At 39.5% G+C, this 16,734-nt stretch overlaps 1 protein-coding gene across 1 annotated transcript in view; it reads right to left on the bottom strand.

Annotated features, from left to right (window-relative positions):
* Positions 1-7,412: 7,412 nt before the first annotated feature.
* LOC107603136 (COMM domain-containing protein 7-like) overlaps positions 7,413-16,734 on the bottom strand; it is a 10,827-nt gene continuing 1,505 nt past the window's right edge. The window contains exons 2-9 of the mRNA XM_016295851.1: positions 15,569-15,622; positions 14,777-14,879; positions 13,934-13,990; positions 13,803-13,840; positions 13,609-13,699; positions 13,445-13,494; positions 7,891-7,939; positions 7,413-7,788 (exon numbers count right to left, since the gene is read on the bottom strand). Of these exons, the coding sequence (XP_016151337.1) occupies positions 7,712-7,788; positions 7,891-7,939; positions 13,445-13,494; positions 13,609-13,699; positions 13,803-13,840; positions 13,934-13,990; positions 14,777-14,879; positions 15,569-15,622 (519 nt within the window). The 3' untranslated portion in view covers positions 7,413-7,711. The remainder of the gene's footprint in view (positions 7,789-7,890; positions 7,940-13,444; positions 13,495-13,608; positions 13,700-13,802; positions 13,841-13,933; positions 13,991-14,776; positions 14,880-15,568; positions 15,623-16,734) is intronic.

Genomic DNA, 16,734 nt, shown 5'->3' with positions numbered 1-16,734 from the left:
GGCAAGCTAACACCAATACTGGGCCTGGCGGGAGAGAAAGGCGCTCGCATCCCCGTGTGAGGGGGAATGGCACAGCAAGCGTGACACCGGCCGGTCCTTCCCGTCAATTACCTATTACCCAACACACGGGAAGAAACCGGCTCGACGCGGAGGCTGAAGTGGTCTCGTATGAAGCAATCTGAGTGGCGTGACTGCGGCTGCGGATGCCATATGCCCCAGGAGCCTCTGAAAGTGTTTCAGTGGTACCACCGTCCTGCCTCTGAAGGAACTCAGGCAGTTCATCACATACTCACCGAGTCTAACTCCACACCGAGAAAAAGGGATTCTCTGCACGGGGGAGAGTTTGCTCTTTTCCCAGTTGGCCCGAAGCCCCAACTAGCTGAGGTGCCGAAGCACCAGGTTCCTGTGATCGCACAACTGTTCTCGCGACTGGGCCATGATGAGCCTGTCGTTGATAAAGTTGAGGATCCTGATGTCCACTTCCCGTAACGGGGTAAGGGTGCCCTCAGCAACTTTCGTAAAGACATGGGGGGACAGGGACAGCCCGAAGGGGAGGACCCTGTGCTGCCATGCCCGACCCTCGAACGCAAACCAAAGGAATGGCCTGTGTCGAGGAAGGATCAAGACATGAAAGTAAGTGTCCTTCAGGTCAACCGCTGCAAACCAATCCTGGGGCTGGATGCATCTGATGATGCTGTAGCAAATTAGCTCAAAAAGGGAAATGTATATAAATAATTACAGTTAATTATGATTAATTACATTTATTTATATCAGCTGCCAGTAGTAACAGTAGCAAAATTAAATTGCCCTCAACTAATCTGTTCGTCCAGCGAACATTCAGTGTAAGCTCATATCATCTCTAGGAAAGGATGTTTTCGTGGCCACAGAAAATACTTTCATACAGTATTAATGCATTAGAGCATGTAGCAAGGATCAAAATCATAAAGAGACATTGATTTGCAAGGCAGAATCAGAAACTCATGTAATTTGTGCACAAGAGTTTTATTAACTAAACACTAACACAAACTAGTCTAACAAACAAACAAACATACACTCACACGTGAATACAAAAGGGGAGCTAAAGTGGATGAATGAAGCCATTAGAGAAACCAGAGAATGCATTTATGGAAAATGAGTCAGAACCACCTGAGTAAAACCATCAGCGCCATTTTAGAATGGGGTCTACAGCTTATACTAAACCTCTGTTTCGTTTAGTTAAATGTACGATACTTGCATTGCCTTGGCCTTGAACAAGCGTCCAATGCGGTCTCAGATGAAAGTCTTGATGGTTTGGAGGTTCGGTGGTGTAGGAGTCGCGATCACGTTTTTCCGTGTTTGAAGAGTGATGAACTCCAAAAAGATGTTATTCTGACTCTGTTGTGGTCGGGAGAGTTTTCTCCCAGATGAAGGAGATGAAGAGGTAAGAGAGATATCGGCTGAGATCCAAGGATCGTTGGTGAATGTAAAGACAAGGCCGAAGTCTGGTGCAGACTTAAGAGTTGCAGAAGCGTTCTAGCTCACATCCTCATCAGCGCAAGCCATGCCCCCAAGCTCCATGCAAGTGGCACCAAAGGAACAGTCGACATGCCCGCAGTGGTGCAGTGGTGCAGTGGTGGGAAGTTGTGCTGGATGGCCCAGAAGGCATCACTTTCTGGCTCATCACAGCAGGACTCCCCGTGTCCCCAGAGGGACCAGCCAGAGATGCGTGGGGAGGCATTGCGTCCCCTACCCACAATCTCTCGGCCGCTGGGGATGGGGGCTTTGTGGCAGAGAGTGAGGAGGCAGCGCGTCGCTCACTGTCAACCCACGAGCCCAATGGCCCGGAGGACAAAGAAACTGCTCTTTCTTTCAAAATGTGGGTACCACTGGCCCTTGGGCCAGCGGCGGAACGGAAACAAAAGAAAACCAAGGCTTCTCCACCCGGCCCTCCTCCGGGGGAAGGAGTGGTGCTGTCCTCACCACCTCCTGTTGAAGAGCAGTTCCTCGCCTCTCCTGGCAATCCGTGTCAGGGCCTCTTAATAGTCTTCTTGGAGGACTTAGGGGTCGGCTGTGACACGGGGGGCGCTGCACTCCTGTGGGGGCTCGACACGCCGGGCACCCTCGGCGACGGCAGGCTGAGGCGTGGCCCGCAGCAGAGCGCTGGCAGCTGGAGGATCACGCCGGGGCAGGATGTGCTGGATCACCTCAGTCTATCGTTGTACTGCTGAAAACTGCTGGACAAAGCCCTCGACAGTGTCCCCGAATAGCCCAGCCTGGGAGATGGGGGCATCAAGAAAGGGAACTTTGTCAGCGTCCCTTATCTCTGCCAGGTTGAGCCATAGATGGCGCTCTTGGGCCACAAGTGCAGACATCACCATCCCGAGGGACCTTCGTCGCCCGAAGAGCGAAGTTGGTCGCCGAGCGCAGCTCCTGCATCAACCCCAAGTTGGTGCCACCCTCGTGCATGTCTTTGAGGGCCTTGGCTTGGTGGACTTGCAGGATCGCCATGGCATGCAAGGCAGAGGCAGCTTGACCCGCAGAGCTGTAGGAGTTAGCAGCGAGAGCCGCCGTAGTCCTACAGGCTTTGGAGGGGAGGCGTTGACGATTCCTCCAAGTGGCGGCATTTTGTGGGCACAAGTGCACCGCAACCCCTCTCTCCAACTGGGGAATGTCCACTTAACCCCTAGGTGCTCCGCCATCGAGGGTGGTGAAGATGGAGGAGGGAGACGAGTGGATTCTGGCCGAGAAAAGGGCCATCCACGACTTCGTCAGCTCCTCGTGCACCTCCAGGAAGAAAGGAACCCAGGGTGGGGCGTGGTCGCAAGCCACGGCCCGCGCCGAGGAACCAATAATCCAGCCGTGAGGGTTCAGGACTGGGTGGTGTGCACACCTCCAGCCTGATACTCACGGCACCCCGGGAAAGCATGGCCATCAGTTCCGGGTCCGATTCAGCGGTGGCAACAACACCTGAGGGGGGACAGCCCCACTGAATCTTCATCCTCGGAAGATGACAGCCCATCCCCCGATGCTGTGATTGACATCTGATCTTCTCTCAGCCCGCCGAATGAAGTGCTGAGACCACCTCTCTCACTGTGACCCTCAGATCACCCAAAGCACCATCCGGTGGTCCTCTGCTCGTGGCAGAGAAACTGGGGTGTGTGGTGACAGAAGGTGCCCCTCCACTCCCCTTGAGGAGAGAGAGGCGCGATCGCAGCACTGTCATGGACATACACTCGCAGTGAGCGCATGAACCATCAACGAACCGTGATCAGAAACTGCTCTTTTAGATGAAACACCCAGGGGAAACGCTGAATTAACAGGGACACCGCTGAACATGTTGTAACGCCACCCAGAACAGCCTCTTCTTCCAGCTTACGAGAGAAATCGCCTGGTGAATGCTGAGATTTCTTCATCCTCTCGGCTCCGAAGCAAAAATCTGATGAGTGGATGCACCTGTCGCCTATTTATACCCGTATGCACAGGGAGTGGCTCAGATATGCAAAATCCACTAGCCAAATTTCATTGGCATTTTCTCTTAATCAGAGAGGATTCGGGTTCCCAAGTAAGACCCCATATGTCGTCACGACATAACTCGTAGTGACCGACAGATAGGGAACCCTGTGCTACACAGCTAGGCCGAAGGTAAGAAAGTAAATTGGGTCAATTCTGATTCCATCTTGATGTTACAGTGTATTCTTTCTGGTAGAAACAACTGCTTTGAAAGTTTATGGTATTAAAATGTTATACATGGATTGTTTAAACATTAATGATGTCGTCTGCCCATTTTCTCTGCCTCAATCATAAGTAAAAAGAAAAAATGCCAGTTTAAACTAAAAGCAGAACACAATTGGCCAAAAAAAATAAAAAAAATCCCACATTCTTCATGACCTCCTTACTATTGGATGTCTGTTTTTGGTCCAAAAAGTGCAAAAAAGCATTAGCAGCTAAAGTTTCAGAAGATCGTTTTCACAAGATTAATTTCAAAGAAAAAACATTCCTGGGAATTAATCGAAAGTTTTTAGAGAAATTATACATTTAAAGTCAGTAATGCACCTTATTTATTTTCTAAATGCATATAATATTCATCTGTGCATATGTTTCATTTGAAAACAACTTGATGTATTTTGCTCAGCGATGTATTTGCACAGTGAGTCAAAGCAATTTATTGTTTGTTAGCTGTTATTTTAGAATGAATAAGGTTCAAATATAATTTTGCCTTACAAAAGATTATAATAAAAGATATAATAATATAATAAAAGATTTCAGTGGCTTTATCAATGACATTCACCCATTTTTTCAGGAACAAACTGGACTATATTAACCATCAAAACCTCAACCTCTTAGTGCACCTTTAATGATTTACACATTAACTGCCCACAAATACTTCCACAGAAAATCTGTCCCACACATTTTTTTCTCTCTCAGAACTTATACATACACAGTGGACAATGATATATATATATATATATCATTTTTTTCTCTCTCAGAACATATACATACACAGTGGACAAAGATATATATATATATATATATATATATATATATATATATATATATATATAACATAACTTGCCAGAAGTGCATAGCAGATGTTTGGAAAATTGCTTTAGGGTGTCTAGTAAATACTCGTGGGAATTTAACTTCCTCTTTTTGCTGTCTAGAGTAACTGTAACTTTCCCCTATACCTTTCTCTGCTTTGTTATGCACATACCTCACACACATTCACACACACACACACACACACACACACCAGGCGCTTAGTGCACGGCAGGTGACTATGTGTACATGTGAACTTATGAAAGATTACTTAGGATCATTGTCCTGATCGTTGTTCGTTTAGTTAGTAAATGCAAAGCATGATGCTCCAAACCAAACTACCATATACTATACAGTTACAATGAAATAGTTTTAAAGTTTGAAAAAAAAGAAGAAAGAAAGATGTTTTATAGCAGCTTCATGACCACCATAGTGAGCAGGCAGATACTTAAAATGCTAGTATGACAGTCACTTCCTCCTGTGCACATTCAAGTCATCAAGCTAGAACGTGTTTGTTTAGGGCAGAGTCTTAAAATTCACCCCAGATTTTCATATTGGGATTATTTTATGCAAATAAAGGTTGTTTTAGAGAAGGAGAGGAAGAGTAGTTGCAAATTGATGGTGAAAGATGAGCCTCACAATGCTTCTGGCTTATGGATTTTAAAGGGATAGTTCACCCAAAAATGAAAATTCTGTCATACTCACTCTCATGTTGTTCCAAACCTGTATCTTACAGGTTTGGAACAACATGAGGGTGAGTATGACAGAACTTCGTTCATCTTCGGAACACAAATTAAGATATTTTTTAGTGAAATCAGAGAGCTTTCTGACCCTCCATAGATAGCAAAGGTACTACCACATTCAAGGCCCAGAAACGTAGTAAGGACATCGTTAAAATAGTCCATGTGACATCAGTGGTTCAGCCCTAATTATATGAAGCTACGAAAATATGTTTTGTGTGCAAAGAAAACAAAAATAACGACTTTATTCAACAATCTCTTTTCTTCCATGTCAGTCTCCACTGCACATTCATGAGAGTTAGTTGCGTTGTATATAAAATAAAATGACAGTTGAACCACTGATGGTCAAATTTTTGGGGAAAAAACTAAGAATGAAGGTCCACCTCTAGACCTAACTCTTAGTGGGATGTAAGCATATCGTACGAAATTATAGGAGTTCACCACCAAATTGCCAAAACAGAACAAAGTTACGAATTGTTATGAGAGTGTGCTAACCATTCAAACGAGCGTCACGCATCTTCCGTCACGCACCGCAAGTTGTGGAGAACTTGGTGCTAATGACTCACAACCTGCACGTTCTGACATGCAGACAGAAGAGTGGCAGTCAATAATTGAGAAAATTAAAGTATAAAAACGGGACTAAATTAACCTTAGTTAGTAAATGCAAAGCATGATGCTCCAAACCAAACTACCATATACTATACAGTTACAATGAAATAGTTTTAAAGTTTGAAAAAAAGAAGAAAATGTTTTATAGCAGCTTCATGACCACCATAGTGAGCAGGCAGATACTTAAAATGCTAGTATGACAGTCGCTTCCTCCTGTGCACATGCAAGTCATCAAGCTAGAACGTGTTTGTTTAGGGCAGAGTCTTAAAATTCACCCCAGATTTTCATATTGGGATTATTTTATTCAAATAAAGGTTGTTTTAGAGAAGGAGAGGAAGAGTAGTTGCAAATTGACGGTGAAAGATGAGCCTCACAATGCTTCTGGCTTATGGATTTTAAAGGGATAGTTCACCAAAAAATGAAAATTCTGTCATACTCACTCTCATGTTGTTCCAAACCTGTATCTTACAGGTTTGGAACAACATGAGGGTGAGTATCACAGAACTTCGTTCATCTTCGGAACACAAATTAAGATATTTTTTAGTGAAATCAGAGAGCTTTCTGACCCTCCATAGATAGCAAAGGTACTACCACATTCAAGGCCCAGAAACGTAGTAAGGACATCGTTAAAATAGTCCATGTGACATCAGTGGTTCAGCCCTAATTATATGAAGCTAAGAAAATATGTTTTGTGTGCAAAGAAAACAAAAATAACGACTTTATTCAACAATCTCTTTTCTTCCATGTCAGTCTCCACTGCACATTCATGAGAGTTAGTTGCGTTGTATATAAAATAAAATGACAGTTGAACCACTGATGGTCAAATTTTGGGGGAAAAAACTAAGAATGAAGGTCCACTTCTAGACATAACTCTTAGTGGGATGTAAGCATATCGTACGAAATTATAGGAGTTCACCACCAAATTGCCAAAACAGAACAAAGTTACGAATTGTTATGAGAGTGTGCTAACCATTCGAGGTGCAGCCAAACGAGCGTCACGCATCTTCCGTCACGCACCGCAAGTTGTGGAGAACTTGGTGCTAATGACTCACAACCTGCACGTTCTGACATGCAGACAGAAGAGTGGCAGTCAATAATTGAGAAAATTAGAGTATAAAAACGGGACTAAATTAACAAGATTTCTCAGAATGAAAAGAACGGAAGTATTAATCCTCAAAGAGAGGGAAACAATGACATGTGTAAGGACAAATCAATTGGATGATTTATCTACACAGCCTCTGGGTGTGTCCTTTGATATTGTCAGTCTTGATATTAAGTTGCTTCAGGACACAAATACCATCTAATAGGGAACTCATATTTATCACAGTGTTCATTTATTACATCTTTGTAAAGCATGACAGCCTTTGATAAAGGCAAACACTTTTCAAATGTCTGCTGACAGCAAAATTAATATATTTCTGTAGACCTACTAGCAGTAGTAGTCAAATTTCCAATTTATTGCCATTAATTAAAAAGTTAAAAAAAAAAATTATTTGGAATTAATTATATTATTTATACAGTAATAGTATAAAAATAGTATAAAAGTAGTGGAATTTTATTTAAAATATATTAATTTATTAGTGAACAAAGTACAAAAAGCACATATGCTGCTACAAAGAAATGTATCAAAGGTTTAATAAACAGAAGATCATCAATAAAGAGCATCAATGTGGAATGTGGTCTTTGTCCCAAACTACAAGGGTGCAAACAATCACACAACTACTTAAGATTAGTGAATTATAATTGTTAAAGTTTCTTCTTGAAACATTTGGTGAGTATGGGAACATCATTACAGTTGTTTACTGATCAACAGGCAAAGAGGCAAACTCTGATTACAACGACCTCGGTTAACTGAAACAATCCATACTTGCTTTGGCGCGCTCCATCTCATGGAGGAAGTTGTAGAACTGAGGTAAAGTCAGCTCTAATGTGGACAGATGCAAACAAAATTACATCAAAACCGCTGAATCATATACAGTATGTTACAACTTGTTACAACAAGACAATGGATTTGGAGAAAACTTACCCATGTAGACATTTTCTGTCGTGTTTCCTTTTCTGATCACCAGTTTCAGCTGTGAGAAGAAAGAAAAAGTTTAATGAATGAGCCTGTATATTTGTCTAATCATATCCTAAAGCACAGATGTATGTTACAGATCAAGAGTTTGATCACTAAAGGAAACATTAGACTGCACATGAAAAACAACACAATACCAAACATTAGCCAAATATACCTCACCATACCTCACAACTAATATAATATGCTAGGGGAACCCTGAAATAGTATTTTCTTCACATCAGAGAGCAGTTATTTGGAATCGTAATTAGAAACTGACAATATTTATATTTTAGCTGGGTTAAAAGGAGATGGTAGGTACTTTTAAAATATAAAGGAGGAAGATGATGGCATAATTATTTACTTTGATAGTTACCTGCCATTAAGAAAATGCATTTTCTTTTAAGACGACTAATAGCACACCATCAGTCCCTAGACTTGAGTGTTTTGCTGGAGTTCACTGATTCAGATGCAACCAAGTTTGCTTGTGATCATGCGGTCTCTCATGATTCTGGTGCGGTTAGTGCTAAGGTTCTCATTAATTCCTGCCTCTTCTCTCATTTTAAATAAAAATAAAACTTCTGGCTCTGTGTTACATGAGTCTAAATGTCTTTAGATACTTAACAACTAGGCTACTCTACTAATCATCTCATTCATTTAAAGAGATACTCCACCCAAAATTGAAAAATCTCTCAATAATTACTAACCTGCTGTATTGTTTATTGGTTTACAGATTACAAAAAAAATTAGTTTTGTTCGTTTTTTTTCTTGCACACAGCTATCATTTTGCTTCAGATGACACTGTGTTGTACGACGCTTGTATGAAATCTCAGGTTCTGTTAAATTTCTTCACTCACTTAAGTACTGGATTAAATATTTTAAAGGTTGGAATATACACAACTTTTGAAATCTGAATACATTTTTAAAACACTAGGCATCATACATTTTATAAATGGTTACAGAGATAAACTGGGTATCATACACTGAATGTCTGAAACAAACTCTAGTGCAAAAACAAGCCTCTCATTGCTAGAAGATGCATGACAAATAAAAACAACGTATTCTAAAATTAGCTCAAAATATATGTTTCATATCCTCTGACTGGGTGGAATCATAGTCTGAAGCTAAAAAAAGTTTTGCCTATTATACTCACAATTTACACAAATTACACAAATTAAGATCTTTTTATTATTAAATCCGAGAGCTCTCAGACCCTCCATAGACTCCAACACAACTGCAATGTTCCCAGCTCCAGAAACATAGCAAGGACACAGTCCATGTGACATCAGGGGTTCAACCGTAGAAGAATTGAAGAAGAATTGTTGAATAAAGTAGTTATTTTTGTTTTCTTTGCGCACAAAAAGTATTCTTGTAGCTTCATAAAATTACGGTTGAACCCCTGATGTCACATGGACTGTGTCCTTGCTATGTTTCTGGAGCTGGGAACATTACAGTTGTGCTGCTGTCTATGGAGGGTCAGAGAGCCCTCGGATTTAATAAAAAATATCTTAATTTGTGTTCCGAAGATGAACAAAGGTCTGGGCTTGGAACGACATGATGGAGAGTAATTAATGACAGAATTTGCATTTTTGGGTGAACTAACCCTTTAAATCTGATTCAGAATCATGTAAAGGGTAAATGTATCTTAAAATCAATCTCTTGATAAATGTTTGGTCAGACGTTTAAAAAACTGAAGAGGTTTACCTGTAGAAAAATGTTTCCAGTCTTCTGCAGCTCACTTGTACCAACAGTAACTGTAAAGAAAAATGCATTTAAATGACTCTCATATTATTTAATCACATTATTTATATTCTTATTTGCACTGTAGGTAATATAGATTAACATACTAATGTTTATCCATTGCTTACCACCAAATTTCCACTCCATGTCAACAAGCTGGTTGACCATTAGTGTCTGTCCCACGGCCAGTCTGGACAAAACAGGGTAGTGGATTCTCCACTGAAATAAACGGAAGATGTAGACATACTGAATCTTTCAGTCACACCCATCCACAAACAGATGTAAACAACTAAAACACCAAAATAACTATGTTATGACAAACCTGGTCAGAGAAATGACTGGCCTTGTCTTCATTTAATCCTGTAATTAAACAGTAGATCACACTGTTAAATATTGACTCATGACAAATATAATCAAATGGGTACAGATGATGGGTATGAGGAAAGATGGTACCTAATGAGAGCAAGTCTGCCTTCACCTGTTCAGCTGTTAGGTTTCTTTTTAAAGCACCTGAGAAGGAAAGAAGACATTTAAATTGCTTATATATGCACATTATATCTCTATTCCAAAGCCTAGTGAACTAAATAGGCAGCATTCTAACTGATATGGAACCCTGATAATGTACCAATTAAATAGGGGTGTAACAATACATTTATATGGATCGTTCAAATGACTAACCATATAAAATGTCATCCCTCTTTGAAGCTGTTGTTCCTGTCGAGCAACTCGAGTGTGTATCGCAAGGATACTTTGTTGAAGATGGTGTGCTGGTGAGGAAGTGGAGACCATCAAATGCTGCTGCTGCTGATGAATGGCAGATTGTTAAGCAGGTAGTAGTTCCCTTCTCATATCGTTCTGAAATCCTGAGACTTGCGCATGATGGTCCGTTTTCCGGTTATTTTGGAGTAAACAAAACATATGATCGTGTGATCTGACTTTTTTTCTGGCCTGGCTTAACAAACGATGCAGCAAGTTAGTGCCGAAGCTGTCATGTGTGTCAAAAGATTGGAAAACCGAATCAAATTATTCCACCTGCTCCATTATATCCAATTCCAGCTATTGGTGAACCATTTGAGCGTGTGATGGTTGACTGTGTCGGTCCCTTGCCTCGTACGAAGTCCGGTAATCAGTATTTACTGACAATAATGTGTACATCTACGCGTTTTCCGGAGGTAATTCCTTTGCATAAAAAAACTGCACCAGTGATTGTGAAATCACTTATCAAGTTTTTATTGTTAATTCATGTTAAATAATGTTAACAAATGGAACCGCATTGTAAAGTGTTACTGTGTTATCTTATGAGCCTAGAAAATATGGAAAAGATACTTTTCTGACTCTCACATTTTTATTTTCTATTTCTATTTACATATGTACATTTAATTAACATTATTATTAATATAGGGCCCTATGATTTCCGCGATGTGGAAAACACGGACGGAATCAAGTCATAAAAACGGAATTTACTGTATAACGCGGAATGCAATATGGACTAGCATCTGTGAATATTAGGCTGCAAAAATACCATTTAAATATGAATCCTGCATGTTCTGAGCGAATGAATGGCGCAGACGTGCGGTTTCGTTTACTACACACATATTAAAGCGTGAAAACTGAATTTGAGAAAAAAATAAAATTTCATAGGGCCTTAAAAATGTTTTTTTTTGTTAAACTTTTAATAAATTGCTGTTTAATAATGTAAGCTTCATGATTTCAATTAATTAGAGAAGCTTTTGATGAATAACATTTAATTTAACCATTACACAGTCTAGAAAAATGGATTACAAAACGGAATCCAGAAAAATTAAAGTGGAAAATAATGAATTTGGAAAAAACTAAAATGGATTTCATAGGGCCCTATTAATAGCATTAATGGTAAAACATGATTTCATAATCACCATGTGCAGAGCACAACATCAAAAGCAGACAAACAACACAATGACTTCTTGTGATGAAAACTCAAGACTCAAGGTCCGTTCTGTTAACTCTTTCAAATGCAAGAGAAAGCGGTTTCGCTACAGTTTAATGATGGAGGACTGCCGTAAATCTGCCAAATCTAAAAGTAAAAAGCAAAGCGAGAAAACCTGCTCGACAATATTAGGAAATGGAGAGTACTGTGGGTTATTTGAGACGTTTGGCAGCAGGAGACTCTAAAAGCAGCAGCTCAGAGTGAGTCTGCAGATGTAAGGCGAATCGACTTGAGGTGCACCGCAGAGGCCCAGATGGGCCGTACAGCAGACCTGTGCCTTCTGACAGCTTCTGGGCCGAGCGACAGCATCTCATCCAGAACAGACGAGCACATGCAGCAGATCCCAGCAGCCCTCTGGACAAACACATCCTGCTGAAGGTGCTCTAAGAGACTGCCATGCAATGTGGTTTGGACACAAAACATTAAAAAAGTAAGTCAAACAAGCTTGAAAAGACATGAGGATGACTTACATTTTTTGCTGAACTCTCCCAGGGCTCGACAGTAAGGACTGGCCAGCGGGAAAGATGCTCGGGACAGTTGACAGAATTTTCAGTGGTCCGATCGGGTCACTAACCTCAAACCTCAAACCTAACCATAACCCGAATCTATCCGTCACAAAAGTTAATCGCTTGAATGTGTTTTTAAACCTTGCCAATTTAAACATTCAAGTGATTTTAAAGCATTTAAGCAGAAAACAACGGGAAAGAACTCAAATTTAGCACTCGTGCGGTGTTTTCTGTGTGCAAACACGGTTCTCTTTCACGTCTTCTTGCACTTGAACAAACAAATACACACAGAATTATGTCAAAATACCCATCTTGGCGAGTATCCTCGAAAAATCCTCAGTTATGTCTTAATAGAACATAAACCGTCGAGAAAGCAATCTGATGTGTATTTTTATAATTATATTGGGTCCATGCATCGTCTCTTAAAGTGACCACGCCTAATTTTCCTGCTGCTGCCGGTGTCCTTAATGTTAATCCAAGAAAAAAAGAAAGAGAAAACCACGCACTGCTCTTGACCGAATAACCATTTTAGCTTTAAAAAGAATCAATCTATATTTAATTTATACACTGATGACTATGCAGCATTATTTTACATTTAATTATTCAATATCTGACCCTGAACACCTACAAACCTAAAAAACATTTAAAAAATTGTTAATTTTTTATCTCTGTTCTATTTATTTGTAAATTTGTAATTTGTTTATTAGTATTTAATTTTCTTGACTCTTCAGTTGTCTTTAAAGGGTTAGTTCACCCAACAAAATGAAAATTCAGTCATTAATTACTCACCCTCATCTTTACTTTACTTTACTTTACTTTACTTACTTTAAGCAACGCAACTGAAATGTTCCCAGCTCCAGAAACATAGCAAGGACACAGTCCATGTGACATCAGGGGTTCAACCGTAGAAGAATTGAAGAAGAATTGTTGAATAAAGTAGTTATTTTTGTTTTCTTTGCGCACAAAAAGTATTCTTGTAGCTTCATAAAATTACGGTTGAACCCCTGATGTCACATGGACTGTGTCCTTGCTATGTTTCTGGAGCTGGGAACATTACAGTTGTGCTGCTGTCTATGGAGGGTCAGAGAGCCCTCGGATTTAATAAAAAATATCTTAATTTGTGTTCCGAAGATGAACAAAGGTCTTATGGGCTTGGAACGACATGATGGTGAGTAATTAATGACAGAATTTGCATTTTTGGGTGAACTAACCCTTTAAATCTGATTCAGAATCATGTAAAGGGTAAATGTATCTTAAAATCAATCTCTTGATAAATGTTTGGTCAGACGTTTAAAAAACTGAAGAGGTTTACCTGTAGAAAAATGTTTCCAGTCTTCTGCAGCTCACTTGTACCAACAGTAACTGTAAAGAAAAATGCATTTAAATGACTCTCATATTATTTAATCACATTATTTATATTCTTATTTGCACTGTAGGTAATATAGATTAACATACTAATGTTTATCCATTGCTTACCACCAAATTTCCACTCCATGTCAACAAGCTGGTTGACCATTAGTGTCTGTCCCACGGCCAGTCTGGACAAAACAGGGTAGTGGATTCTCCACTGAAATAAACGGAAGATGTAGACATACTGAATCTTTCAGTCACACCCATCCACAAACAGATGTAAACAACTAAAACACCAAAATAACTATGTTATGACAAACCTGGTCAGAGAAATGACTGGCCTTGTCTTCATTTAATCCTGTAATTAAACAGTAGATCACACTGTTAAATATTGACTCATGACAAATATAATCAAATGGGTACAGATGATGGGTATGAGGAAAGATGGTACCTAATGAGAGCAAGTCTGCCTTCACCTGTTCAGCTGTTAGGTTTCTTTTTAAAGCACCTGAGAAGGAAAGAAGACATTTAAATTGCTTATATATGCACATTATATCTCTATTCCAAAGCCTAGTGAACTAAATAGGCAGCATTCTAACTGATATGGAACCCTGATAATGTACCAATTAAATAGGGGTGTAACAATACATTTATATGGATCGTTCAAATGACTAACCATATGATGTATTGATGCAAAACTTAAAAAAAGATGCAGATTTAAAAAAAAATGTTATACCTTTTGAAACAGTCTTTGAGTACACTTGTGCTACCTACGTAGGGAGCTCACTCGGTTTTGAAATACAGCCTATACGGTTTTTACATATCTGTCTGATTTCTCAGATACATATTATTCTACACCACCACTTTTTTCCCCATCATTTTGTCCCATCAGTATGATTAGTAATTTGATACTTTCCTCTTTATTCTAATGTCTAAAAGCACAGGCAGCAGGATAGTCATTGCATGCAAATGTAGCAGCATACCAATGCATACTGATTGGTAGGGTCGACCAGTCTACATGTGACATTAGGTCCAGATTCCCTGGGGCAATTTGCCACAAGGGTTATTTGCATATGTTAGGATCCTCTAGACGCATAATGCAGCAATTTGGTGTAAAATAAACTGAACAATCACTCAGTGAGATTAGGATCATAGCATGTTTTGATCACTGCAGGGGTCAGGCTAAACGACTACATTTGATGTTATCACCAGGGGAAGGGACTGCATTATTCATTTGTGAAATTTCAGATAAAGGTGCTCGATTTGTTCAAGATGAGGGTCCTGAAGGATTTACCATGAGGTAGGAGGAGGACACTCTTCATCAGAGCCCTCAGTGGTCCTGCACTCATCCCATTCTCTCCAGCAAACTCCGTCAGCTGACGCAAGAACCGCTCTGACTGATGAGGAAGCAGCACAATATGCAACTTTTATTTGTGTGTGAATCCTGTTAACTACATATTTTCACAATTGCACAAGTTATCACAATAAACATTCACATAATCAGTCTTTCTTTACCGGTTTGTACCTAATTCAGACAAGACAAATTTTCCCTGGAGTAAGCAATATTATGGATACAGGATTTGTATTTTAGCCAGAAACAATGGCTTGAAGTTAAAAATGTCTAAAGGATGGATTTGTATCTTACAAACATTTGTTTTCTTGCAGAGCTGTTCACTTCACAAGACATTAATTGATGGACTGGAGTGCTGTGGATTACTTGTGGGTTACTATGATGTTTTTATCAGCTGTCTGGAGTCTTATTCTGACAGCACCCATTCACTGCAGAGGATCAATTGGTGAACAAGTGATTTAATGCTAAATTTATCAAAATCGGTTGTGATGAAGAGACAAACTCATCTACATCTGGGATGGCCTAAGTGTGAGTACATTTTCAGGCACATTTTCAGTTTTGGGTGAACCATTCCTTTAACTCTTATGTATGGTTCATGCATTTTCAGACACTTTTATACAAAATGAATTGTATTGCATTTAAGGTACATTGTTTTATCCTTTCATGCATTTCCTGGCAATGATTTAACACACAGAAATGGCTTTACAGAGATGTAATCTCAGAGCGTTGACTCACCTCTTTGGGTTCTAGAAGGAACTGGTATAAGATCTCTGTCAGACTCACAAACTGCTGCAATGGGGAAAAAAATAAAGTTGAGTAATTGGCATTGAATGAAGGTTGCATATGTGTACTATCTAGGTGAAATGCAGAAAATATATTATATGTATATTAATACAGACCCCTTTTAAGTAGTGGAGAAACACGGTGATAATTGCACACATCACTATTTCCATATTTTATAATACCAGTCCACAAATGAAATTATGAAAAAAGGTAATGGAAGTATGGACAAATTATGTAGTCACATGAACATTAAATAAATCAAAGCTACATTTTTCCACCGACCAACTTTATGAGGTATATCTTGGGATGCTTTTAAACAGTTTCGAATGAGTTCCCAAGGACCCAAAGGTCTTGTTGGCTGCACTACCTTGTCCTGTCACAGTTTCATAATATGCTGAAAATTTATTTAAAATTCTCATTATAACATAAAAAAAATCTTTAAACGTTGAGAAGCAGTTTTTGCTTCAGATGTTGAAATTTTACAATCAAATTGAAATAAAAAAAACTACTCATGCTCAGAGGCGGACAAAGTACACAATTCCATTTCTTGAGTGAAAGTACAGATACTGCTGGTCAAATATTACTCCATTACAAGTAAAAGTTGTAAAGACATATTTTTACTTAAGTAAAAGTACAGAAGTACTTGCTTTTAAAAGTACTTAAGTACCAAAAGTAAATTTCCTTTTTTGTGTCAATACACTGTTTTATTATTGTTGTATGTAATACTTGCAATACCTTTGAAGCAACTTACAATACATTACACCTGCTGAATACACTGACTAGCTTGTAGTATCTGTTACTACAGAGCTGTGTTTTAACATAGCTTTTAGAATGTTAAAATCCTATGGGGGAAACAACAAAACTAAAATTATTTAACACCCCTACCCACCCCCACAAAAGCAGGATGGTAGTGATCTAACACAGCTCTGATAGTGTGTGTACACATCTATGTGTAGCCATTCATCCACATTTGAACAGAGTGGACAGTGAAATACTGTAAATACAGAGTGATAAGGAAGAAAAAAAAAATCAAACCTGCTTTAAAACCCAGCAACACAACTGTAGCTGTACAACTTTACAACAGCAACACTGCTTTAACAAAAAAGCAAAACAGCAAG

This window comes from Sinocyclocheilus grahami, unplaced genomic scaffold (assembly GCF_001515645.1).
Source record: "Sinocyclocheilus grahami isolate Dianchi unplaced genomic scaffold, SAMN03320097.WGS_v1.1 scaffold341.1, whole genome shotgun sequence".
Classification (NCBI taxonomy): domain Eukaryota; kingdom Metazoa; phylum Chordata; class Actinopteri; order Cypriniformes; family Cyprinidae; genus Sinocyclocheilus; species Sinocyclocheilus grahami.
This window is presented reverse-complemented; position numbering and strand designations above follow the sequence as displayed.